At 45.5% G+C, this 25,947-nt stretch overlaps 2 protein-coding genes across 2 annotated transcripts in view; one reads left to right on the top strand and one right to left on the bottom strand.

Annotated features, from left to right (window-relative positions):
* The first annotated feature begins 1,969 nt into the window (after positions 1 to 1,969).
* TIMM13 (translocase of inner mitochondrial membrane 13) lies at positions 1,970 to 11,805 on the top strand. The gene is made up of 3 exons (XM_075352438.1): positions 1,970 to 2,153; positions 8,087 to 8,155; positions 11,019 to 11,805. The coding sequence occupies exons 1-3, from the start codon at positions 2,025 to 2,027 to the stop codon at positions 11,115 to 11,117; spliced, it is 297 nt and encodes a 98-aa protein (XP_075208553.1). The 5' UTR covers positions 1,970 to 2,024; the 3' UTR covers positions 11,118 to 11,805.
* Positions 11,544 to 25,947, bottom strand: part of TMPRSS9 (transmembrane serine protease 9) — a 291,040-nt gene continuing 276,636 nt past the window's right edge. The window contains exons 19-20 of the mRNA XM_075352437.1: positions 19,100 to 19,236; positions 11,544 to 12,690 (exon numbers count right to left, since the gene is read on the bottom strand). Coding sequence (XP_075208552.1) covers positions 12,529 to 12,690; positions 19,100 to 19,236 — 299 coding nt within the window. The 3' untranslated portion in view covers positions 11,544 to 12,528. The remainder of the gene's footprint in view (positions 12,691 to 19,099; positions 19,237 to 25,947) is intronic.

Below are 25,947 nucleotides of genomic sequence, written 5' to 3' on the forward strand. Positions count from 1 at the left end.
GCTCCACGTTATGGGGAGCCCCCCACCCTAACAATATCAGTCAGCAGCCGCCCAGAATTGCCACATACATTATATGCGACAGATCTGGGACTGTACCCGGCTCTTCCCGATTTACCCTAGTGCGTTGGCAAATCGGGGTAATAAGGAGTTAATGGCAGCCCATAGCTGCCACTAAATCCTAGATTAATCATGTCAGGTGTCTCCCCGAGATTCCTTCCATGATTAATCTGTAAATTACAGTTAAAAAACACACTCCCGAAAAATCCTTTATTAGAAATAAAAAACACTAACAAAGTCCCTCATCACCAATTTATTAACCCCGACAAACCCTCCTTGTCCGGCGTAATCCACGGTCCTCCAGTGTCGCGTCCAGCTTTGCTACATTCAGGTGACAGGAGCTGCAGAATACACCGCCGCTCCGGTCACCTCCACGCAGCTAATGAGGTGAGTATAGCGATCAGCTGAGCTGTCACTGAGGTTAATCGCGGCACCGCTGCATGCAGGTAACCTCAGTGACAGCTCAGCTGATCGCTATACTCACCTCATTAGCTGCGTGGAGGTGACCGGAGCGGCGGTGTATTCTGCAGCTCCTGTCACCTGAATGTAGCAGAGCTGGACGCGACGCTGGAGGACCGTGGATTACGCCGGACAAGGAGGGTTTGTCGGGGTTAATAAATTGGTGATGAGGGATTTTGTTAGTGTTTTTTATTTCTAATAAAGGATTTTTCGTGTGTGTGTGTTTTTTAACTGTAATTTACAGATTAATCATGGAAGGAATCTCGGGGAGACGCCTGACATGATTAATCTAGGATTTAGTGGCAGCTATGGGCTGCCATTAACTCCTTATTACCCCGATTTGCCAACGCACTAGGGTAAATCGGGAAGAGCCGGGTACAGTCCCAGATCTGTCGCATATAATGTATGCGGCAATTCTGGGCGGCTGCTGACTGATATTGTTAGGGTGGGGGGCTCCCCATAACGTGGAGCTCCCCATCCTGAGAATACCAGCCTTCAGCCGTATGGCTTTATCTGGCTGGTATTAAAATTGGGGGGACCGCACGCCGGTTTTTTTTAATTATTTATTTATTTATTTTACTGCACAGTATAGACACGCCCACCGGCTGCTGTGATTGGGTGCAGTGAGACACGTCACTCAGCGTGGGGGCGTGTCTCACTGCAACCAATCATAGGCGCCTGTGGGCGGGGATAGCAGGGAATATGAGATGACTGTGTGCAGAGCACAGTGCGCCCGCCGGTATAAAGGCTCGGTCACGCTGTGCAGGCCGGCCAATCACTGCAATTCCACAACTAACAGGGCTGTGGCATTGCAGTGGTCTACCAGCCAATCCCTGCATGAGGGCTGGCTCTCAAAAGAGCGCCAACATGCAGGGATGACGACCACGAGTACAGCACGAGTATCGCGAAATTACTCGGTACCCGCCGAGTAGCCCGAGTACAGCGATACTCGTGCGAGTACCGAGTAGTAACAAGCATGCTCGCTCATCACTAATAGTTATGAAATCTGAATTAAGAAATGATGTGCCGTCTTGTGTAATAATCTGTGACCCACATACCACCTGTTGGACATTATAACATTATACAAACAGACTTATATGTTAATCACTGCAATGGATCAGTAATAAAGGGGTGTCCTAAAGATGCTGTCTGTTTTGCATCTGTGTTTTTTCCCCCACTTCCAACTACCTCGACCATAAATACAGATGAATCCAGCGCAGGCGCAGAGGTTTTCACACCAATCATGGGTCCATGTGGAAAATGTCTATAAAAGCGAATACTGTACATGAAATGCTAGAAGTCTGATCTACAGTATATGACGGCTAGTCAGAACATGGAAGGAGTGCTGGGCAGAAAATGTACAGCAGGGGGCGCTTATTGAGAGCCTCCAAGAACTACAACCCCCACAGTGCTCTGCGCGGCTGGCTGCCCACAGCTTCCGGTTCCGCATTCCAGCCGGAAGTCGCCGGCACGTGTGTGACTTTGAGCTGCAGCGGCTCGGAGAGGACATGGACGGGTTCAGCTCCGATTTTTCCCCGTCAGCTTCTGCTGCGGGCTCCGGAAAGTTAGACACTGGCGCCATCATGGAGCAAGTGAAGGTGCAGATCGCGGTCGCCAATGCACAGGAGCTGCTGCAGGTGAGAGAGTGGCAGCTGACAGCTTCAGGTGACAGCCCTGACCTTGTGCTGCGCTCCGGCCATTGTCCTGACAGGAGAACTGTCTCGTCTAGAGGCAGGACCTGATAATACTCATCGGTTCCCATTACCACAGGTGCACTGAAGACTTCTGAAAGCAGTGGCCTATAGGGGGCAGTGTCTGAGCCTGTGTCCTGTCCACTTGTGTAATAGGCCATCAGTAACCATCAGTGGCCCATAGGGGGCAGTGTCTGAGCCTGTGTCCTGTCCACTTGTGTAATAGGCCATCAATAACCATCAGTGGCCTATAGGGGGCAGTGTCTGAGCCTGTGTCCTGTCCACTTGTGTAATAGGCCATCAGTAACCATCAGTGCGCCCATAGGGGGCAGTGTCTGAGCCTGTGTCCTGTCCACTTGTGTAATATGCCATCAGTAACCATCAGTGGCCCATAGGGGGCAGTGTCTGAGCCTGTGTCCTGTCCACTTGTGTAATAGGCCATCAGTAACCATCAGTGGCCCATAGGGGGGCAGTATCTGAGCCTGTGTCCTGTCCACTTGTGTAATATGCCATCAGTAACCATCAGTGGCCCATAGGGGGCAGTGCCTGAGCCTGTGTCCTGTCCACTTGTGTAATAGGCCATCAATAACCATCAGTGCGCCCATAGGGGGCAGTGTCTGAGCCTGTGTCCTGTCCACTTGTGTAATATGCCATCAGTAACCATCAGTGGCCCATAGGGGGCAGTATCTGAGCCTGTGTCCTGTCCACTTGTGTAATATGCCATCAGTAACCATCAGTGGCCCATAGGGGGCAGTGTCTGAGCCTGTGTCCTGTCCACTTGTGTAATAGGCCATCAGTAACCATCAGTGGCCCATAGGGGGCAGTGTCTGAGCCTGTGTCCTGTCCACTTGTGTAATAGGCCATCAATAACCATCAGTGGCCTATAGGGGGCAGTGTCTGAGCCTGTGTCCTGTCCACTTGTGTAATAGGCCATCAGTAACCATCAGTGCGCCCATAGGGGGCAGTGTCTGAGCCTGTGTCCTGTCCACTTGTGTAATAGGCCATCAGTAACCATCAGTGCGCCCATAGGGGGCAGTGTCTGAGCCTGTGTCCTGTCCACTTGTGTAATATGCCATCAGTAACCATCAGTGGCCCATAGGGGGCAGTGTCTGAGCCTGTGTCCTGTCCACTTGTGTAATAGGCCATCAGTAACCATCAGTGGCCCATAGGGGGGCAGTATCTGAGCCTGTGTCCTGTCCACTTGTGTAATATGCCATCAGTAACCATCAGTGGCCCATAGGGGGCAGTGCCTGAGCCTGTGTCCTGTCCACTTGTGTAATAGGCCATCAATAACCTTCAGTGCGCCCATAGGGGGCAGTGTCTGAGCCTGTGTCCTGTCCACTTGTGTAATATGCCATCAGTAACCATCAGTGGCCCATAGGGGGCAGTATCTGAGCCTGTGTCCTGTCCACTTGTGTAATATGCCATCAGTAACCATCAGTGGCCCATAGGGGGCAGTGTCTGAGCCTGTGTCCTGTCCACTTGTGTAATAGGCCATCAATAACCATCAGTGGCCCATAGGGGGCAGTGTCTGAGCCTGTGTCCTGTCCACTTGTGTAATAGGCCATCAGTAACCATCAGTGCGCCCATAGGGGGCAGTGTCTGAGCCTGTGTCCTGTCCACTTGTGTAATAGGCCATCAGTAACCATCTGTGCACCCATAGGCGGCAGTGTCTGAGCCTGTGTCCTGTCCACTTGTGTAATAGGCCATCAATAACCATCAGTGCACCCATAGGGGGCAGTGTCTGAGCCTGTGTTTTGTCCACTTGTGTAATAGGCCATCAGTAACCATCTGTGCACCCATAGGGGGCAGTGTCTGAGCTGGTGTCCTGACCACTTGTGTAATATGCCAGCCATGACCATCAGTAGCGCTGAAAGTCTTGGCCTCATGGCTTGTGTGACTGCCCTTACATTTGAGTCAAGGCATCACTGGTAAGTTACTATTACGTTATGGGCATTTTCTGTGCCCCCTAAAACAATCTATAAGCATCATTCAGTCAGGAAGCCCCCATACATATTAGATGGATGTCTGAAATCGGCAGTGTCAGACCACTTTTATCTAAAGTGTCTGTACATGTACACACAAAAAGAGTACAGAATAACAAAATTCAACAGGTACCAAGAGAGGTGATGGCCCTGCTAGCAAGCTTACAGTCTATGAGGAAATAGGGAGGCATAAAAGGTAGATGGTAAAAAGTGCTCATATTATATGGTCCGACCAGCAATATAATAAATAGGGAATTCATATAACGCTGCATGAACCGGTCACCAGCCAACATGTGTACAAGTGCAGGTACATGGTTATTTATTAAGTTCATGGAGGGTGTAAACAGATAAGGCTGCTTTCACACTACGTTTTTTTAACATGCGTCATGAACGTTTTTTTTGCTGTAAAAGCGGATACTGCTTTTACAGCAAAAAAACGCATGTGTTATTTTGCAGGATCCTGTCACTTTAAGTTTATGGGCGGGCATTGGAGTCATGTGATCGGGAGTCAGTGGAACGGAACGTGATAGACTGGGAGCCGGCATCTGACAGCTGCGGAGGCTCGTAACCAAGGTAAACATCGTGTAAGTTGCTTGGATACCCGATATTTACCTTGGTTACCAACATCCGCAGCTGCTAGGAGCCAGGCTGCCTGCTCCCTACATATGTAACCAACGTAAACATCGGGTAACTAAGAGAAGCGCTTTGCTTGGTTACCCGATATTTACCTTGGTTACGAGTGTCCGCAGCTCTCGGGAGGGGGAGAGAGACAGAGAGGTAGGGGGAGAGAGACTGATCACGCCAGGCTGGTTTCTGTGCATGCTCAGTAGAGCAAGCAGGATCCTGTCTATCAGCATGCCAGCGTTCACATGCGTTTGCGTGCAGTATAGTCAGGATCCAGCAATTTGCAGTATTTGGACGCAGCTCAAAAACACTACAAGTAGCGTTTTTGAAAAAAGTAAAAAAACTGCAAGTCGCTGGATCCTCACTATAACGCACGCAAACGCAGGTGAACGCATGTTAATGTGAGTCCATTGCAAATGCATTGAAGTGAAAACGCATTTGCACTGGATCCGTTTTTGCGTTACAAAAACGTTCATGACGCATGTTAAAAAAACGTAGTGTGAAAGCAGCCTAAGAAAAAGGACCAGATTTTAAAGAAAATATAGTAACGGCAAAACGTGAATAGTTAGATAAGTGAGGTGATGGGTAGTGATGAACGAATATAAAAATATTTGGGTTTGTATTATTTGTACTGAATATCCATTATTATCCAGTATTTGGCACGAATAACAAACCTAATTCAAGTCAATGGATATCTTGAGAATTTTTCTTGAAGATTTCCCATAAAAATCGACTTGCATTAGGTTCGTTATTCGTGATGTAGACTTGAATAATATTAGGCATTCAGTACAAATAACCCGAATATTTTACTCATCGCTAGTGATAGGCCAGTTTAAAGAAATTAATTTTCATGTCACGCTTAAAACTGTGGCTATTGTAAATTAAGCAAATTGTCCTGGGTAGTGCATTCTAGAGAATTGGCGCAGCTCACGAGAAGTCATGGAGACGAGAGTGGGAAATTCAGATTAGATATTATAGAGAATATCAGTATTAGGTCATTAGCGGAACGACAGGCATGGCTAGGGTGATGGACAGATGAGGGAGGAGATGAAGGGCAGTGCAGAACCTGTGGAGAGCTTTGTGGATGAGTGCTAAGTTTATAGTGGACTCTGTAGCGGATGGGCAACCAGTGCAATGACTGGCACAGGGTACAAGTATCGTAGTAGCAGTTAGAGAGAAATATGACCCTGGTTGTAACATTCTGGATAGAGGGGAGAGGGGAGAGTTTAGTAAGAGGGAGACCAATCAGAATTGCAATAGTTCAGGCTAGAATTAATAAATAATGTGTATATATAGTTTGGCAGTATTTGTCCAACAGAGGAACCTTTGATCTTATAGATACTGCACTGTACTTCTTAGTGTTATATATCTAGCCTGTGAGTGTGCTACTGCGTCCTGCATGATCTGTTACGTTTTTGGGCAATGTCACAATAGAACTCCGACTGTCATAATAACCATCAGCACCCTCCACTGTGATGAGCTGATAGTGATGGGGGTTAGAAAAACCACATAGAGCAATATAGAAAAACTTACCAAAAGGAGCCAAGACAGATGATGTATGCACACACAGAATGTGGTGAGCCTTCCTCATAAAGATGGCTGCAGCCCAGGTGTTAGGCTGCTTTCACACTACGTTTTTTTAACATGCGTCATGAACGTTTTTTTGCTGTAAAAGTGGATCCTGTTTTTACAAAGAAAAACGCATGTTATTTTGCAGGATCCTGCCACTTGAAGTTTATGGGTGGGCATTGAAGTCATGTGATCGGGAGTGAGGGGAACTGAACGTGATAGACTGGGAGCCGGCATCTGACAGCTACAGACGCTGGTAACAAAGGTAAACATCGAGTAACTAAGCGAAGTGCTTTGCTTGGATACCCGATATTTACCTTGGTTACGAGCGTCCGTAGCTGCTAGGAGCCGGACTGCCTGCTCCCTGCACACATAACCAAGGTAAACATCGGGTAACTAAGTGAAGCGCATTGCTTGGTTACCCGATATTTACCTTGGTTACGAGCGTCCGCCGCTCTCAGGCGGGGGAGGTAGGGGGAGAGAGAAGACTGATCATGCCAGGCTGGTTTCTGGGCATGCTCAGTAGAGCAAGCAGGATCCTGTCTATCAGCATGCCAGCATTCACGTGCGTTTGCATGCAGTATAGTCAGGATCCAGCAATTTGCAGTATTTGGACGCAGCTCAAAAACGCTACAAGTAGCGTTTTTGAAAAAAGTTAAAAAACTGCAAGTCGCTGGATCCTCACTATAACGCATGTGAACGCATGTTGACGCGAGTACATTGCAAACGCATTGAATTGAAAACGCATTTGCACTGGATCCGTTTTTGCGTTAAAAAACGTTCATGCTGCATTTTAAAAAAACGTAGTGTGAAAGCAGCCTAAGATGCTGATGATATAGCCACACAACCTCCACACTAAAGGGTAGGGGCGGCTGCTTAGCATAAGACAGGCACACTCATAAGGCTTGCACTTGTAGCCCATCATATAATGAGTGAAATGCACAGTGTCTGAACTGTAACCTACAAATGACGCCAAAAAACCCAGGTCAGGCGGGCTAAACAGCACTATATAGGTGCATCTCACATGGACACGCGAGATGCAGTGTCTGAATAATGGCCTATAAATGACGCACAACACTAGGTCAGGCGGGTCAGTTAGCACTATATGAGTGCATAACACATGACAGGCTCGCCATTTTCCACCTGAATTCAAAAGGTCCACACACATGCTGAAAAAATTGAGTGATGGGGGTGCAAGGTATTGGCCCTTGTCAAACTTCTTCAATGCAGTGGTTCCTATTGCCCGTGGCATGTAAGGCAGTAACGGAGACACTGCAAGCGCTGACAATGCTCACTTCGCTCCCTACATATTTGCTTGTAGGGGAGGTTGCGCTCTGTGGCCTCCCGCTGCCTGATCCCCAGGGTGAATAATCACTGTCTCTTCACTGATGGAAGGTGGCACTTGCATTAGTAGAGTGTTTCTAGTGACTGGAAGCGGTTAAGCTTCTGTTGCTTTTATACTGTTATATTGACACCACCTAATTGGGCTCTGGGGGTTTTCAGGTGTACCGTTAGTAATGGTGAATATAAGGCGGACTGACTGCACATACCCGCTCACAATGGCTTCATAATTTGTTGTGGCTATTGGCCAGTGCGGGTGGTGTTTCTGCCGCCCCTTGAGGTTTCACACTAACTCTGAGAAGTCTGTGATTTTCTTTGCAATGTTGTAGACTTTTACTAACAATTTCCTCATCTTGACAGCGAATGACTGATAAATGTTTTCGAAAGTGTGTCGGGAAACCTGGAGGATCACTGGACAATTCTGAGCAGGTATGTGACGTCCATTATTTAGATATATAGTGGCTTGTACCTATGTTTTATATTTCCAGAAGAAGATGCAGTGTAAGCCACAGCCGCATGGAGATGACAACCCACTTCATAGATATCAGGCCTGCCATGAAAAAAACACTGATATGAGCTAGACGTCTCTTAAAGGAGTCACCCCTGGTGAAATCTTCACTAAGCACTGCATCCTGCCAAATGTTAACGGAGTGTAACGCACACATCATTAGGATTCAGCTTTGCTTGCCGGTTCCAGCGGTCATCACATGACTGCAATTATGCAGTTTGTATACTTGTGGTCTCAAAGTTTTCATTGGCTGTAAGCCATAACCATCAACATTAACAGAAATAAACACGTGAAATAGATCCCTCTGTGTGTAATAACTCTACATAATGTGTTTCCCTTTTTGTATTGAATTACTGAAATTTATTATTTTATCTAATTTATTGAGATACACCTGTAAGTTATGGCTCGAGGGAGAAGTGAAATTGCAAAAATGAAAATGTCCTTGGGTCTTAAGATGTGGGAATTTATCCTTAGAGTAGGTTGTCAATATCACATTAGTGGGGTTCAGCCACCCCATTGATTGCTGCTCCAGTGCTGGAAAGGTGTAAATGGTGTACAGAGGAGGAACTGCACATCTTCAAACACTGTTGTGGCCTTCCTAGTCCATAAGGCTGCTTTCACACATCCAGTTTTTGCTGAGCGGCACAATACGGCGCTTTGCAGAAAAAAACGCAACCGTTTTTTTTTTGCCGCTGGTTGCGTTTTTTCTGCATAGACTTGCATTAGCGCCGTATTGTGCCGCATGGCCTTGCGTTGCGTCTGGTTTTTGCCGGATGCGGCATATTTAGCCCATGCGGTGGCCGGATGAAATGTTGCCTGGCACGTTTTTTTGTGCGGCGATGCGGCGCGATTTACAATGCAAGCCTATGGACGCCGGATGCAGTTTTTTGCACTGTGCATGCTCCGTATCAAGCCGCATCCACTTTACTCACTCCTATTCAAGTAAGAGGGCGCTGAACTGCAGTACTCTAGCATGGCCACTAGAGGGTGTATGGAGATGTGCTGTTCCAGCTCTGTAAGCCGCACATTTGGCTGGATCTAGGATGGTGTCGGACCAACAATCTTATATTGAAGATCAATTCTAAGCCTAGAACATCCTTTGACCATTAAAGGGCTCAGACCTTTGTTTTTGAATTCTCATTTTTTTTCCCTCACTTTTTTTAAACAGAAATAACATTATTATTTTTCCAACAAAATAGACATATTGGAGGTTGTGTTTTTTTGTGAGTTGTAGTTTTGAATGACCCCATTGTTTTTACAATATAATGTTAAGGAAAAATGTCAACAATTTCTATGTCTGGTGCAGTGGTTGGCAGTGCAAATCTGCTTTTGGTTTTTATTTTTATGGCTTTAATTTGCAGTAAAATTACTAAAGTAATTCTCCAGGTCACTACATTTCCATTGATACCATACATGTTGTTGTTGTTTTTTTTTTGTTTTTGTTTTTGTTTGTTTGCTAGAGGCTGATTTTTTTTACTCATAACATTTTTGAATAGATACAATTTTTGATCACTATTGCAATGTTGCAGCAACCAAAAAACATGAATTTTTTTTTGTTTGTGTTTTTTTATTATGCATTTACCAGCCAGATTAATATTTATACACCAAATGTGTTGTTGTTTTTTTTTATTTATTTAACTTTTAATGGAGCAAAAGGGATGATTTGAATTTTTGGGGTGGGTCTTTTTTAATAGTTTTTAAAACCTTTTTTTTACTTTTTTTTTTACAGTATTAGTTTTCTTTGAGACCTTGAAGCTGAGAATTTACCGATCACTTCTGTTGTACAGAGCAGTGCATCGATACTGCTCTGTATAGCCTAAATCATGATCTTCTCTGAATGCTGGCCCATGCTGGCGTTCACAGGAGGATTGTGATGAGAGAGATAGGGGTCATTTGCTGACTCATGACAAGCCATTGGCGTCCCGCACTCCCGTGACACGGCTGTTGATGGGCAAGATCAATGACCACTCCCAAAATCTCTGCAGCAGAGAGAACTGTAACTCTATCATAATGTAGTAAGCTAAGTGATACATCGCAGGAATCCAGATCTCTGTAGCCAAGCCTGCTTTCACACTTGTGTTGTATTGCATCCGTCACAATCAGTTGTGTGACTGATGCAACGGATGCATTGCAGATAGTGGCACAACTGATGTGACTGATGCTGCAAAAAAACAATCCGTTGTGTTTTTTTTTTTTTTTTTTTACTGTTTTACCGGCGTCCGGCTATTGTGAACGATCAGCTGTTCACCCAGCGGCCGGGCAATCAGCTGATCGCTCACAAAAGCCGGCTGCCGGGCAATCAGCTGATCACTCACAAAAGCCGGCCGCCAAGCTGATCGCTCACCAAAGCCACTGCCGGCCGATCGTTCGGCCACCAAAAGAGAGAGAAACATTGATTTGAATTAAACATGAGCTGAGCATGCGCAGTGAAAAAAAAAAAGGATTAAAAAAACGCTACATGCTGCGTTCCTGCTGCCCACGGTCAGTTGTTCCACTACTGATCTGTCACACGGCGGATGCAACACAATGCCATCAGTCGCAATCCGTCGTCGTCCATACAAGTCTATGGGGAAAAAACGGAATCCTGCAAAATATTTTCTCAAGGCGACGGATTGTGACTGATGCAAAACAACGGAAGTGTGAAAGCAGCCTAAGTCGTGCTGCTCTCAGATCATATAACATATACTGACAGAGTCCCTTAAAATGTATGTTTTGCTCTGGATGCTTGTAACAAAATTATGATTTTCAGAATCTGTTTTTTTTTTTTTTTTTCTCTCTCCATAGAAATGTATTGCAATGTGTATGGACAGATACATGGATGCCTGGAACACTGTATCCAGAGCCTACAACTCCAGATTGCAAAGAGAGCGAGCCAAGATGTGAGCCAAGCCACCGAACATCCCAATGAAATCCTGCACCTACTACCACTAGGAGTTAACCCTTCGGCTGCCCTGGAGCTGATTAAACCAGGATGATCAACCTACGCGGCATAGCAAGAGGCAGTGAATGGTTGAAATGGACAAACCTAATGGCTATGCCATTGATAAACTGTGACTCATTAATCCGCAGAAGTTTTTTCCTTTTAGATTTGAAATGACAGTTTTGTTTGTCTTCTCCTTGGAAGATCCCTGCTGTAATGTGTTATGGCTTCCCCTGTCTATACTCCGTGCTGGCCCTTGTCTCAGTATATACTCTAACAAGGCCATTTCTCAGGATTACGCTAGGCTGAGGCTTGTGCTCGTGTCACTTTGGTATAAATCACTTGTATAATTGGAATATAAAGCTTATGCATTTCCCCTAATTACATTTATACTCTGGAGATGAGAACGCCATCGTAGAAGACGTTGGGTATAGCTGAACACAAGACCACGCTGACGTGAGACACTTGCATCATTGTATATTTTACTGGTTGGTTACACACTTGATCATAGACATTGTATGCATTCACTGCAACGCTGTTACAGATTGTCAGAACGCCTCATCTGTCTGTACTGACGAGAATTACTCATGTTTTATCTCCTTGGGATCTTAATGGAAGCAGACGTGGATGAATAAAATGATTTTCATTGAATTGTGTGTGAATGTTCATTCTGGGAAGCCTCACAGATGCGCCTTTATACAGATTGTCTAGAACAAGATATCAGTTACCTGCATAATTAGCCTCTATGAATATGTACATGCATATTTGTGGCTTACACTATGGCAATCGCATACATAGAAGCTTCTTAACCTTCACATTTCCTAGGTTGCACTTCATGCATATTTGTTCATTGAACAAAATAACTTCAACTAATATATCCGGCTAGTGGTTATTGCTTGCCGTTATTCTATGTATGATATTGAGGTTTGTCATATATCAAAACAGACACTCTCTTCGTTCTAAACCATGAAATGGTTAATAATTTTGGATTTTGCTATGTAGCAACGTTTTGGGTTAGTGTTGCACATTTTTTGTTTTATTCCTGCAACTCTATAAAAAGTTGCCGTTTGGGAATATCGTCATTTATTACAATAATCGACTTTTATACAAAATAAATATCCCTTAACTATGATGTATTAGAATAATGTATTAAATGTCACAGGCTCAGAATCTCATTTTCTGATTTGATATTTTGTCGTCATAATAGCAGGTCACACTTATTTATAGAAAGTATAGTCTACATTTTCCATCAGACGTGTATGAGCGATCAGGTCTTTAAAATGTCCATTTTGTTTCTTCCAAGCTCCATAGCCTGCAGTTAAGCTGTGCCCTGCTTTTGGTCATTATGGTCTGCCTCTCCCTGAGTTGTAACCCTCATAATCGTAAAGTCTGCCCAATCCAGGTGCGGACAGAGGTTATTCTGGTGTAAACTCCTGGAAAGTATGGTCTTGCACAGCCGTAGCCCCAGCTAGTTATTCCAGCAAGAAACCATCGACCAGATAGTTCTCTGCATGCTAGAGGTCCACCAGCATCCCCCTAAAAGAGAGACAACAAGTTACATTGTGCATCTTATGTGAGTTAAATAGAGTACAGTTAGCGTTGAATACACTGGTGGAGAGCGATGCTGCTGGCCTTGTCAACCATCAATCAGCAGATGCAATGACATCACATTTGTTGTATGGAGTGTCAGTGCACCAGAAACTGGAGCAGAGATACAGGGGAATGGGAAAGAGGTGAGTATGTGTGTTGTTGTTTTTTTGTTTTGTTATTTCATGCAGATAGGATGCTAGCCTCCTGTGGAGGGTTGGGTTAGGGCTCATAACGTGTGTGTATATAAGAGGGCCTGGTGGGGGCTCACAATGTAGATGGGAAGGCTCTATGGGGGTGCATAATGGCTGTCATGGCAACTTTTCAGTGATGAGGGGTCAGAACAACATGCACCCCCCTCCCGCCCCCCCGCAAATCCACATTAAATGCCACTGTCAAAGACTGACTTTGACACTTAGCAGGTTAACAGCTGCTGGTGGAGCGCTGCTCTGCACTTGGCTGTTAGGCCAGAGTCACACTTGCGAGTAACTCTCGTGAGTCTCTCATTGTATCACCCGGCATGGGCTCACACTCTCCGGAGAGGAGCGTCTCAGCTGCATAGACATACATGCAACCAACCCGCTCCTGTCAGGAGAGTGCGAGTCCGTGCCAGGTGATTCAATGAGAGACTCGCACGAGTTACACGCGAGGCACGCACAAGTGTGACTCTGGCCTTAGAGGCAGATGCAGGCTGAACGATTCCGCCTCCATCTGCAGGGAAAGATGCAGGCTCAACATGCGAGTCTGCATAATAGACGGAGACAACAAATGACAGACATAGTACGTCATTACTTAACCTTAAATAAAAATTCCAGAAACGGAAAGGTCGACGAAATATATAGCCCAAAAGTTGTGACCCCAGTGAAGGTGTAACATAGAATCAAATGTCAGGGGTACACTGAAAAGAAAGGACCACAAAGAATGTATTGTCAAATACAAAAAAATAATGTATTGGTACAAAAGGTGATAAAACAGGTGCACAGTGGTAACAAGGAAAGATAGAAAAACCCTTGCTCAGAAAAAAAACCAACAGAAATACCTGGAATGGCCACAAGATTGCAGTAACACCTGCTGGCAAGGTATGTGTACATGTGCTATAGGCTGCAGTGGACCAGGCTGCCGCAGAGAGAGTAATAAATAACAGTAGACGGAAATCTATGTCTCCCCATAAACTATTTTACCCCCCGGGGAATGGCAGCTAGAACGGCCAAAGACACAATACCTTGCGACATATTGAGAACATGAAAGATCAGACAGACCAAGCGTGGGGCGGGGCCTCGACGCGCGTTTCACCGTAAGGCTTCGTCAGGAGGCGTCCACTGCAGCCTATAGCACATGTACACATACCTTGCTAGTAGGTGTTACAGCCATCTTGTGGCCATTCCAGGTATTTCTGTGGGTTTTGTTTCTGAGCAAGAGTTTTTCTATCTTTCCTTGCTACCACTGTGCACCTGTTTTATCACCTTTTGTACCAGTTAAATTATATTTTTGGATTTGACTATACATTCTTTGTGGTCCTTTCTTTTCAGTGTACCCCTGACATTTGATTCTATATTACATCTTCACTGGGGTCACAACTTTTAGGTTTTATAGTACGTCATTAGTTGGGAAAGGGTTAAACCGTTCACATTAAAATAAAATATTAAGTTTTGTTTTCAGAAGGGGTTATCCAATTAACAAAGTACATTTTAATGTAATATAGTTGAATAATAATTTTAATAATTTCAGTTAAAAAATGTATATCAGCTGAGATCTTATAAATCCTGCAGAGCTGCTCCAGTTCATGGTCACCACATATCACAGCTCCTGGCCAGGAGAGGAAGCTGAAGTAATTTATGATAAGTGAGTACACAGATGAAATATCAGGTGCTTGCAGCTGCTGCTTTCTGAGGTAGCACATTTCCTTGCCTGTTGTATCACAGGAGTGAATATTTCTGAAGCCTCACCAGTTCAGGGAGTTCCTCATAATTCAGATTGGAGAAGAGCTCAGCGTAGCTGCCGGGCCTACATCACTGACTTATGATGAGGTCAGAGGGCTGGAGACGTGGCAGAAGAACTCTCCTGTGTAACCTCAGACAGACACGTTACCTCAGAAAATAGCTGAGAGCTGCTGCTGTGACGTTTGTATACTCGGGTCATTTATGATAAGTGAGTATGCAGATGACACAGCAGTGGCGCACAACTGCTACTTTCTGAGGTAACAAAGGAGTGATTGTTTCAGCCATGTCTCCAGCCCTCTGTACTCATCATAAATCAAGTCAGTAGGAGCTCCAGTGGTCGCTGAGCTCATATGTTACTAACTTGATTCATGCTGAGCTCACAGGACTAGTGACATGGCCCTCCTGTGATTAAAAAGGGCAGTGAAATGTTATATCAAAGTGTGAACTTGCAAACTTAAAAGGGAAACTGTCACCAGGTTTTTGCTATCCCATCTAATAGCAGCATAATGTAGAGACAGAGACCCAGATTCCAGCAATGTGTCACTTATTGGGCTGTTTGCTGTCATTTTGATAAAATCACTGTAGTCCTCTAATGATGATCTCCTGCTGATTAAACAGTGATTTCTATTAAAACTACACTAAGCAGCCTGGTAAGTGACACATTGCTGAAATCAGGGTCTCTGTCTCTACATTATGCTACACTGGTGGCCAATTGCTTCCAATAGGGGTTTTTTGCCACTGATTTTGCCTTTGCAATAGAATGGGTGAAATGTGTGGCAAATGTTTTTAGCTTTTTCACAATTAAATTCAGGTTTTTTTACTGGTGTGGAGTTCTCTCAAATAATTTGTGTATACATGTGATTTTAGAACTTGGAAGCCCAGATCGTATGGCCATTATACAGAATGCACTCTAAATTTGCATTTTTAATGTTATTAGCATTAGTGTTAATTTTTTATTTTTATAATCTTTTCATTTATCTCACTTCTCTCCACATTTCCTTCACAGACCACTTACAGTACACTCAAAATTAGCTCAAATCAATCTTCAGTTCTGCTTTTGCCAAGGGATCAGATTATAGCTGCTGCCTACAAAGGTCTATGGAGGAAGGGGTGAGCTGAAGTGGTAAAGAGGCAGATCACACTGTGTCTGTAGCCTCTATTAAAGGAAACCTGTCACCAGATTTTTCCCTATTAAACTAAAAGAATCACCTTCTGCAGCTCCTGGGCTGCATTCTATGAAGGTGCACCTTGGCCCTGACTCCCCTTCCTGACCCCAGGAATAACTTTATAAAACTTGGCCCTTAGGTTTTATAATTACCTTGGTTGGCCAAGGGGCGGGCTTATTTTCGGCTCCGTTCCCCCCTCCTGCCTCTGATCGCCGGCCTACTTCCTTGATTGACGGGATGATGCCCTCAGTCATTCTCCTCGTCGCATTTTCAAATCTCGCGCCTGTGCAGTTAGGTAGGCTCGCGCAGTTCGCTCTGCCATATGGTGGTGTTCTCTGTAGCTCCTCCCATCAATTTCCGGCCCAGGGAAAGATGGGTACTAGGTGACATGAAAGATAAACAGAAGCTGTGGACAGCGCCTGCCCATATGGGTTGAGGCAGAGTACGAGGTTATGGGCGGGTACAAGGATGACGCTGGTGAGGTCATGCAAAGCGCCGACCTCACCAGCGCCATCCTTGTACCTGCCCATAATCTCGCGCCTGCGCATAGCTCACTGGCGTGAGCTAGAGCAGCTATCTTTTCTGCTCTGCTCGTGATATGGCAGAGCGAACTGCGCCTGCGCGAGCCTACCTAACTGTACAAGCGCGAGATTTAAAAAATGCGACAAGGAGGATGACAGAGGGTGTCATCCCGTCAATCAAGGAAGGAGGACTGCGATCAGCGGCAGGAGGGGGGAACGGAGCAGAAAATGAGCCCGCCCATCTGGCCAACACAGGTAATTAGCATACCTTAGGGCCAAGTTTTATAAAGTTATTTTTGGGGTCTAAAAGGGGAGTCAGGGTCAAGCTGCACCTTCATAGAATGCAGCCCAGGAGGTGCAGTAGGTGATTGTTTTAGTTTAATAGGGAAACATCTGGTGACACATTCCCTTTAATAGAGGCTACAGACAGTGTGATCTGCCTCTTTACCACTTCAGCTCACCCCTTCCTCCATAGACCTTTGTAGGCAGCAGCTGTACTCTAATCCTTTGGCAAAAGCAGAACTATAGAAGTAGAGCCCGCAGGTAGGAACCAAAGAAAAGAAAGGATGCAAATCCCAGAAATGTCAGAAATAGTTATTCCTACTGTACACCAACAGCTTATTCTGAAAAGTCACCTGAAGAGGCAATTACACATTAAAGGCATTGTCTGAGGCTAACATATCAAGGTCATCCAGCACCCACACGTATCAGCAGATATTAAACTATGTACCGTGTGGTAGTGTGACGCTCCACATGCTGCTTACATCTGGCCACTCGTGGAACCAATGTTAACTGATCTGAGGGGGTGACAGATGTCAAATTTCCACTAATCTCGATCATCGACCCCTTTAAAAAATAATTGCCCCAAATTATACATGTGCAGAAGCAACATTGATTGGTGTGATTTCATGCTACTATTATTTTACAGCACCATTAATGCCAGGCTCCTGTACATATGAAAATGGTTTAATGGGGCATTTTGTGCCACACGAACTATGACCTATCAATTGGTAAGGTGGTCACTGTTTGATTAGGGTGGGTTTATGGAGTTTCTTCGAAGTTTACCCCCTGATCACCGCCACCAGGAGTTGAATGGAGAGGTTGGTTTTCCATGTTCCCTGCTGTTTCATTAAATGTCTGTGATGTGTTGCTCTTGGCTGGCACTGTGACTTCCATAGACAATTAATGGACTGATAGGAGGAAGTGAGACTTGGTATGCCATTTAATTCCTCCTGGCCACAGTCTTGAAGCTAGAAGAGAACAGGTAACAAAAATCCTAAATTTTTAAGATCACCATGGGGAGACAGCGAGAGTTCAGGTTGGTGAAGTATGAAGGGGGGTACTGTTGTGAATGTTAGTTATGTTTTGGCTGCTGGGAGACTCCCTCTGGTGGCCAGGAATGGTTTGGACTTGGACCAGGTGTGTTGTGCAGTGGGTGTTTCCTTTGCTAACTCTCTGCTTATTTAAATCCTGGTCTAATTGCAGGCTGTTGCCGGATGTCAGTTGTTCTTTGTATCTCCAGCCTGCTTAATCCTGCTTTACACCACATCTTCCCCAGATAAGTGCTTGCTCTTTATTTATTGTCTGGTTCTTTTGTTTATCTGGGTTTGTCATTTGCTGTGGTTGGTTTCAGTTTATTTGCTTGCAGGGATTTCCCCCCTTAGTGGATTGTTGGGGAACTACTGCAGTTCTGTGTGGAGTATAGCTCCTTTGGGTCTATGTGTTTGTGGCTTGTTGACTTTGTTATGATTCTTGTTTTCTGTTCATTGGTATGACAAGGGCACCTGGTATAGGACGGAGTTCAGATTGTGCGATCTGAGGGCCTTTATGTACTATCAGGAAGTTGGTATTTTGCAGGGTTTTTCTCTGGCCACCATCAGTCCCTTTCCTGTCCTTTCCTATTTTAGTCAGCGGGGGCCTCACCTTTTGCTAATTCTGTCATCTACCTGTGTATTGTGTTTTTCCTATATCACCGCAGTCTTTTAATGTGGGGGGCTTGCTATTCTTGTCTATTTTCTGAGGCAGAGAGTTATTCATCTTTCCTACCTTTAGGATAGTTAGTTCTCCGGCTGGGTTCGCGGTGCACAGAATGTTAGTTCACCCCTCGGCTACTTCTAGTTGTGATGGTTAGTAAGGGGATGGCGGCTAGATTAGTTGCCAATGCTCTTGTCACCTTTTGCCAATGATTTGTGGTGGTCTTCCATGGTTCCGGATCATAACAGGACAGGACATTTTACACTGGGGAATATAGGACCGAAGATGGGGTTGTCCAAGAAGTTGGTAACACCTTTCAGGAATGGTTCTTAGCAATATGTGTTATAGTTGCATGTGTGCAAGAAAACATCTGTGGTTGGTGATATTTTGGAGAGGTGGTGAGTAGAGTTGAGCGGAGCGAGTAGCTAACTGTTCTTACTTGCTATACTCATAACGAATACTGTCTAATACTCACGTATTCATTTCAAATAGCGTGTGCAATACAAGTCAATGTGGAAAAACTCGCACAGTAACGAGTAACCCCAATTCCGCACTATTTGTGCGAATAGTACGGCATTTGGTTTTTCAATACTTTGCGAGTTTTTCGCAATGAATATGCGAGTATTAGACAGTATTCCTTATGAGTATAGCAAGTAAGAATAGTTAGGTACTCACTCAACTCTAGTGGTGAGGTCTTGGATAAACACAGCAGTAAAGTTAGAATAAGGTAAAAAATAGGATAAAAAAAATTACTTACAGAGCAACTGTCCACACCGCCCTGCATGAAACCGGCACACAGCATTCTGGGACTAATCTGAATGGGGTAGAATTTTTTACAGGTTTGATCCCCTACAATGGTGACTGAGGCTTTCTGTAGCTGTCTGGACATTGGACCTGAAATGTACACAAAAAAGTAACAGCTAGATAAATATTTCATTGATTTCAGAGAGGTTTGTAAAAGGGACAACTGCTCGTCTCTTTGTATCTCTTGGTATTAGCAATGTAACAATGTGTCTAGAAGTGTACACTCCCTGACAGAAGTTCCGTCGCTTATCCATGTTATGTAAATAAAAGCTTATAACCTGACTTTAAATTCATCCATTGGTTTCATAAATTACTCTTTTAAAAGCTGAAACCCTCCCAAATTTGGTTTAGGTTCTGAAAATAAAATTGCTGCAAAGCTGAAATATTGATCATTTAATGAACACAGAAAGGTCAGATTTTGGCAAGGCAAACGTTTTGTCGCCTTGTCATTTAATGCACCCAATCCTAGTTTACATCCTCACCTGTGCTCACTAAATGATCGGTTAAATAGTGGGTGTGTATAGAAAGAAACCCAGCACCCCAGACCTTCAGTTGAACTGCAACTTGACCTCTGACAACATGCCAAAAATCCACACTGCGACCAAAGCCTTGATTATCAAGAGGCTGAAGACCAGGTCCACTGCAGAGGTGGCTGGCACCTTTAATGTGTCTCATCGTCAAGGACAAAGAATTAAAAAAAGATTTGAAGAGATTAAATTAATTAAAAAAAACATTTGGCATTTGCCAAGTCACACAGCCTGCTAAACAGATGGACGCTAGAAAAGTGTCAGAAGGTAGATTTTTCTGATGAATCTTCAGTTGAATTACACCACAACCGCTGCAAATACTGCAGGAGACCTACTGGAGCCTGTATGGATCCAGAAAACAGTTACGTTTGGTGGTGAAAAGATCATGGTCTGGGGTTACATTCAGTATGAGGGTGTGTGAAACATTTGCAAGGTGGAAGGCAATATCAATAGCCTAAAATATCAAGAAGTATTAGCTACCTCTTACTTTCCCAATCATAAAAGAGGTCAAATTCTGTAGCAGGATGGTGCTCCATCTCATATATCCATCTCTACAACAAAGTTCCTCCTGGCAAAGAAGATCAAGGTGCTCAAGGACTGGCCAGCCCAGTCACCAGACATGAACATTATTGAGCATGTTTGGGGTAGGATGAAAGAGGAAGCTTGGAAGACAAAACCAAAGAATCTAGATGAACTCTGGGAGGCATGTAAGACTGCATTATTTGTTACTCCTGATGACTTCATCAATAAATTGTATGAATCTTTGTTGAACCGCATGGATGCAGTCCTTCAAGCTCATGGAAGTCACACAAAATATTAAATATGGCTCTAATAGCACCACAACTTAATTCACCAATGTTATGCAACATATCTTTGTAGTAGAAGTTAATTATGTGTTCGAATTTCACATTACTTTCTGTGGGCGACAAAACTTTTGTCTTGCCAAAATCTGACCTTTCTGTGTTCATTAAATGATCAATACTTCAGCTTTGCAGCAACATTCTTTTCATAACCTAAACCAACTTTGGGAGGGTTTCAGTTTTCAAAAGAGTAATTTATAAAACCAATGGATGAATTTAAAGTCAGATTATAAGCTTTTATTTACATAACATGGATAAGAGACAGAACTTCTGTCAGGGACTGTACAGTATAATAGGAATGGATAATGCAGTCTTTTTTTAACTCCATGGGGTTGTCTGGGCATCTGATATTGATATGTCATCGATATCAGATCAGTAGTCGTACAGCACCTATTAGCTCTGGCTGCATAAAGCTGCAAACCAGCGCCTATTCTGGAGAACAGGAATGCCTAGGCAATTCTTAACCACAAGGTATATTTCTGTATGTTAAGATTCCTACTTTATTGCTAAACAAGCAAAAACCTAAAAATCCCTCTTAAAACAATTTTATGAAGTAATTATTAAAATCTGTCAGCTCAGTAACAAACAAGACAAACACAAATATATGGTGGTGTGCACTGTGAACACACAGATAGCTGTTTTATGGGAGTCAATTAGTAAAGGTATCACAACTGTGCGAGCCCAAGAATTAGAATAGGTATAGACCAGAGCCAGGGAAACAGGAATTGCTGTCCTTACTCTGTAGGCTATCGTACCTATCAGAGGAGGATTAGCACCCTAAATTCTTTGGTGCCCTGCATAATGCACGCTTTCCCTTAGTAACCCCTCCCTATCATAAAATGGGGTATCTCAACACCAGAACCAATCTCTAAAGTCCTAATTGCATGGTCACTAGAAAATGACAATGTGCAACAAATATTTAGACATAAAAGTCAGTGTCCCTGAAAAAATAATTACACTAGGACAAGATTTGCTGTAGAGTTCACAGATTTGCAGATTGAGAAAAGTACAATTCTGCATACCATGTCAATACTAACTGCACCCAGAACATAAACTAACTGTATACAAATAGAGAATCCGTAATAGGTATCGTCATATAAGATTTGTTAGGCCATAATCTGATAGGTACTTAGTTGAAACAGTCCTCCCACGCTGATAGACTTTGGATGCCCAGGAGCTGGGGCAGTAAGTGACACGTACGGGCCATTCCAGGTGTGGAACGTGTCGTGGCCCACATAGTCAGTGTTGCTGGAGGTGTGCCAGCACTGAGACATATGGTCAATATGGCATGCCTAGTCAGCATGGTCTGCCTGATTGCTAGGGGTTGTTGAACATTACGGAATGAGGAACACCTAGACATAACTGCAGCACCCTGGGATACGCTACCCCAGTGATCTGCAGGATCCTAAGGCTTTCTGGAACACCCTATGCTGACAACCCACACCTCACACACAGGTAGGGGCACATTCCCTGATACCTGGGCGCAGCATGTAGAGGGTTAACAGTGGTCAGATGTGAGAACCAATCCCTTAGCTGTTAGCCTGGGAAAGGGGTGTGGCTTGTGGGAAGCAACAGGTGTTGCTAGGCAGAGTTGGCAGAGAGGAAAAATGACAGTTGAAGGAGTGTCAGTTTAAAGGAGCCAGAGAGTGAGAGGGGTGTGAGGATTGTGAGGAGACCCCCAAAAGGCGACTAGGAGGTAGTAGCCTGAGGGTAGAAAGATCCCAGGCTCTACGCACGAGGGTGTACTGGACCCCAGAGAAGACAACAGCTCCAGGCGGTCTGCTGATCCAGCCGTGTGTGGTGACTTCCAGGGTACCACACCACCCATAGGCTCAGGGACACAGCCTCATATATAGGATCCGGGAGAGGGCACAGAGAAGTAGCCTACCCCACAAGGGACCGCGAGGCCTGTCATACTGGGCCCGGAAAGAAAAGGAGCGGAGTGCCGCAGGTCACCGACAGCTTCAGGCAAGGGGACCATCAGCTCTGCATGTGCACGGAGGGCTCAACTGGGACTCACGTCAGTACTGGGACAAAGGAAAGTCGGTTGACCAGCCGTACCAAACTGCACTTGCAACATCAAGTGAGTAAATACCAGTTAATCTGCAAGAACTGTGTCGTGTTTATTACTGGTGCACCACAAGGCGCAGCACACCTACATGGGACTTAAGCCCCTACTGGCGGAGGGTGCGAACAAACTTGCTGCTATACCATCTGTCCCTAAAACCACAGCAGCGGCGGGACATCTTATTACCGCAACCCGCCAGTGGCGTCACAAGTGACATACAAAATAACCCTGTTACCGAGCGCCCCCAGGTAACGGAACCGGGCACGGCCACCTGTGATGGTGATCCCCATTATCCACCACCCGGAACCGAGTATCCCAAGGGCCTGGGATGTGGCAGCGCTCTACAAATTGGCGTCACGAACAGGATGCAAACTAGGCCCAGCAACCCTGGGTGCAGTGTGCCTTAAACCATTTAAAATTGTATATAGACTTTTGTCGCCATTTTGCCTCAGTGAAACTACTGCGCTATCACTCTGGCTGTAAAAGAGCGCAAAGTTTGAAAAAGTGCGCAGGAAAACCTGGCTCCGCCCCCCCACAGGGAATCTGCAGAGAAGCCAAACACCGAGCAGTAGCCTGACTTCAGGAGCTCTTGAGCCGCTCGGGATCCCCATAGAGAAGGTTGCTGAAATTAACCAAGAGGGACTAAAATGGAAGCGCAAGAGAATGGAGACGCTGCCGGACCGAGTCGGAGCGCAGACGCTGCGGCGGTGGCACCGATCCTGCCGCTCATGCTACCCTACCTCCCAGGCGCGACCTGGATGCCCCAGTACAATGGCAAATCGGATACCTTAGCCGGGTTCAAAAAGAAAATAACTACTTCAATGGACATGTATCCCTTAACTGGCAAGCAAAGGGCGTCCATTATACTGGGTCAGCTTAAAGGGGCAGCGGAGCTAGAAGCAGAAACTTGGTCAGATGCTGAACGCGAGTCAGTAACCACCATCTTTGATAAATTGAAACTTGCATTTGAGACCCGCACTGAGGCAGAACTGCGGATGGAGTTCTACAACTGCAGGCAGAAACCGCAGGATAACATCAGGAACTATGCCCTGAGACCCCAAGCAGCAATAAGGACATTAAAACATGCCGATCCTCTCAGTGCCAGAGAGGAAAACCGGATGCTAATGGAGCAGTTCATACAGGGCCTGTTGTCATCAGAGGACCGCAAGCAACTGCGCCTGTGGTCCCTTGAACATGCTGATGCGGACTTTGCAACCCTAAAAGATCGGGCTATCAAGGCGTTGCAGCCCCCGGCAACCTCAGACTCTGCCCTGACAGTGCTACCTGCCAGTGTCCCTTCCTTGGAAATGGAACCTGCCTCTTCTACTCCAGCAAAGGCCAATGGGCAGGTTGCGACCCCTAGTGCACCAGAGGACCTGCGTTACCAAGTGCAGTGACTCAGCGAGGACGTAGCAAAGATCCTCAAAGCCATGCAGCTTGGTCCAGAGCCCAAGCCACCAGACCGTATCCTGCTTGCTGACTGCCCTGAGGACGTCCCGTGGATGAGGAACCGGAGGAGTCCCCCACTGCGAGGAAGACCCACCGATCGCTATTGTTCTTCAGGACAACCCATCTGCCGGCATTGCGGTAAAACAGGCCATCTTGCAAGAAGGTGTCCTTTAAATATGCAACCCCTGGGGCCAAGGGCCAATCCCCAGGTGTAAGTCGACAAGGCCCAATGGAATGGCGGGACCGGTATGTGGGAGGACGTCCGATTCTGTCCATTACTTTGGACGGGATCCCCACTTCTGCATTGTTGGACACCGGTTCACAGGTAACTACCATTCCCTATGAGCTGTACTGCCGATTCTGGTGTGATGAAGAACTCACCCGACCTGATCCAAACCTCACCATATATGCTCTAAACGGGTTACCGGTAGAGCAGATGGGATTTAAAGAAGTAACCATAAAGGTGGGGAGGGTGGAGCTTAGGGGTCAGGGATTGATTGTTGTTAAAACTGATGCAAATGATAGAAATCCCCATGTGATCCTAGGTACCAATGTCATCGAAAATTGTTTGGGAGAAATATTGTTCTTGCTCCAACAGATCGCCAAGACTGCCGATGCCAGGCAGCAGAGGGTCCTGCAGAAGGAGATTAAAGCCCTCTTGCTAAAACAACAGGTAAACCAGTCTGGTGGAGAACTGGGTAGTGTGCGGGTAATGGATTCTAACCCCATTGTGTTACCTCCAAGAAGTGAAATGATGGTGTGGTGTCGGGCATCCATAGGTCCTAGAGGGCGAGATTACCAGGCAATGGTAGAGCCCGTGTACTCAGGGGACTGGTCCACAATCCTGACAGCCAGGGGAGTAGTCAATGTACACAAAGGGAGAGTTCCTGTACGTATATTAAATTGTGGGGACGAGGAAGCCAAATTGCCCAGGTACGCTACCATTGGTAAATTGTTTACCGTCACTGAAAATGCCATTCAAGCAGCAGAACCACCTGCCCCAACAGACCTGGCAGATGAGCAATTAGCAAACTGGTGCCAGGAACTCCATGTTGGTACCGACTCCACGCCTTCTTACCAGAAGCAAGGAGTATACTGGGTTGTGCAGGAATATGAACCAGTCTTCAGTAAGCATCCATTGGATTTTGTGAGAATTAAAGGGGTACAACACCATATCCCCACTGGGAACCATCCTCCCATCAGAGAGCGATACAGACCTGTACCACCAAAACACTATCAGAGGGCCAAAGAAATGCTACATGACATGAAGGAGGCTGGGGTTATCCGAGATAGTTGTAGCCCTTGGGCAGCTCCACTAGTCTTAGTCAGAAAAAAAGATGGCACCATGCGGATGTGTGTAGATTACAGGCAGATAAATCGCATTACACATAAGGATGCTTACCCATTACCCCGCATAGAAGAGTCATTAGCTGCACTCAAGACTGCTAACTACTTTTCCACCTTAGACCTTACTAGTGGGTATTGGCAGGTTTCTGTAGCAGAGGAAGACCGGGAGAAAACTGCGTTAGCCACCCCGATGGGCCTGTGCGAGTTCAACAGTATGCCGTTTGGACTCTGTAACGCACCTGGAACCTTCCAGCGCCTGATGGACTGTTGTCTGGGGCATCTGAACCTTGAAACTGTACTACTTTATTTAGATGACGTCATTGTGTTCTCCAAGTCCTACGAAGACCATCTGGAACATCTGGCAGCGGTGTTTGAAGCACTATCCAAGTACGGCATGAAGCTGAAACCATCCAAGTGCCATCTACTTAAACCCAAGGTTCAGTATCTGGGACACGTAGTCAGTGCTGAGGGAGTCGCGCCAGATCCAGACAAGATAACAGTTATCAAGAGCTGGCCAAGACCAACTACTATCAAAGAGGTACGTCAGTTC

The sequence above is a fragment of the Anomaloglossus baeobatrachus genome, chromosome 1 (genome assembly GCF_048569485.1).
Source record: "Anomaloglossus baeobatrachus isolate aAnoBae1 chromosome 1, aAnoBae1.hap1, whole genome shotgun sequence".
Classification (NCBI taxonomy): Eukaryota; Metazoa; Chordata; class Amphibia; order Anura; family Aromobatidae; genus Anomaloglossus; species Anomaloglossus baeobatrachus.

Bases quoted from the DNA above. Each gene is read 5' to 3' on its own strand.
- TIMM13 (XM_075352438.1), top strand. From the start codon at position 2,025: ATGGACGGGTTCAGCTCCGATTTTTCCCCGTCAGCTTCTGCTGCGGGC. The intron at 2,154-8,086 runs GTGAGAGAGTGG...TCATCTTGACAG, and splicing joins ATGCACAGGAGCTGCTGCAG to CGAATGACTGATAAATGTTT. The intron at 8,156-11,018 runs GTATGTGACGTC...CTCTCTCCATAG, and splicing joins CACTGGACAATTCTGAGCAG to AAATGTATTGCAATGTGTAT.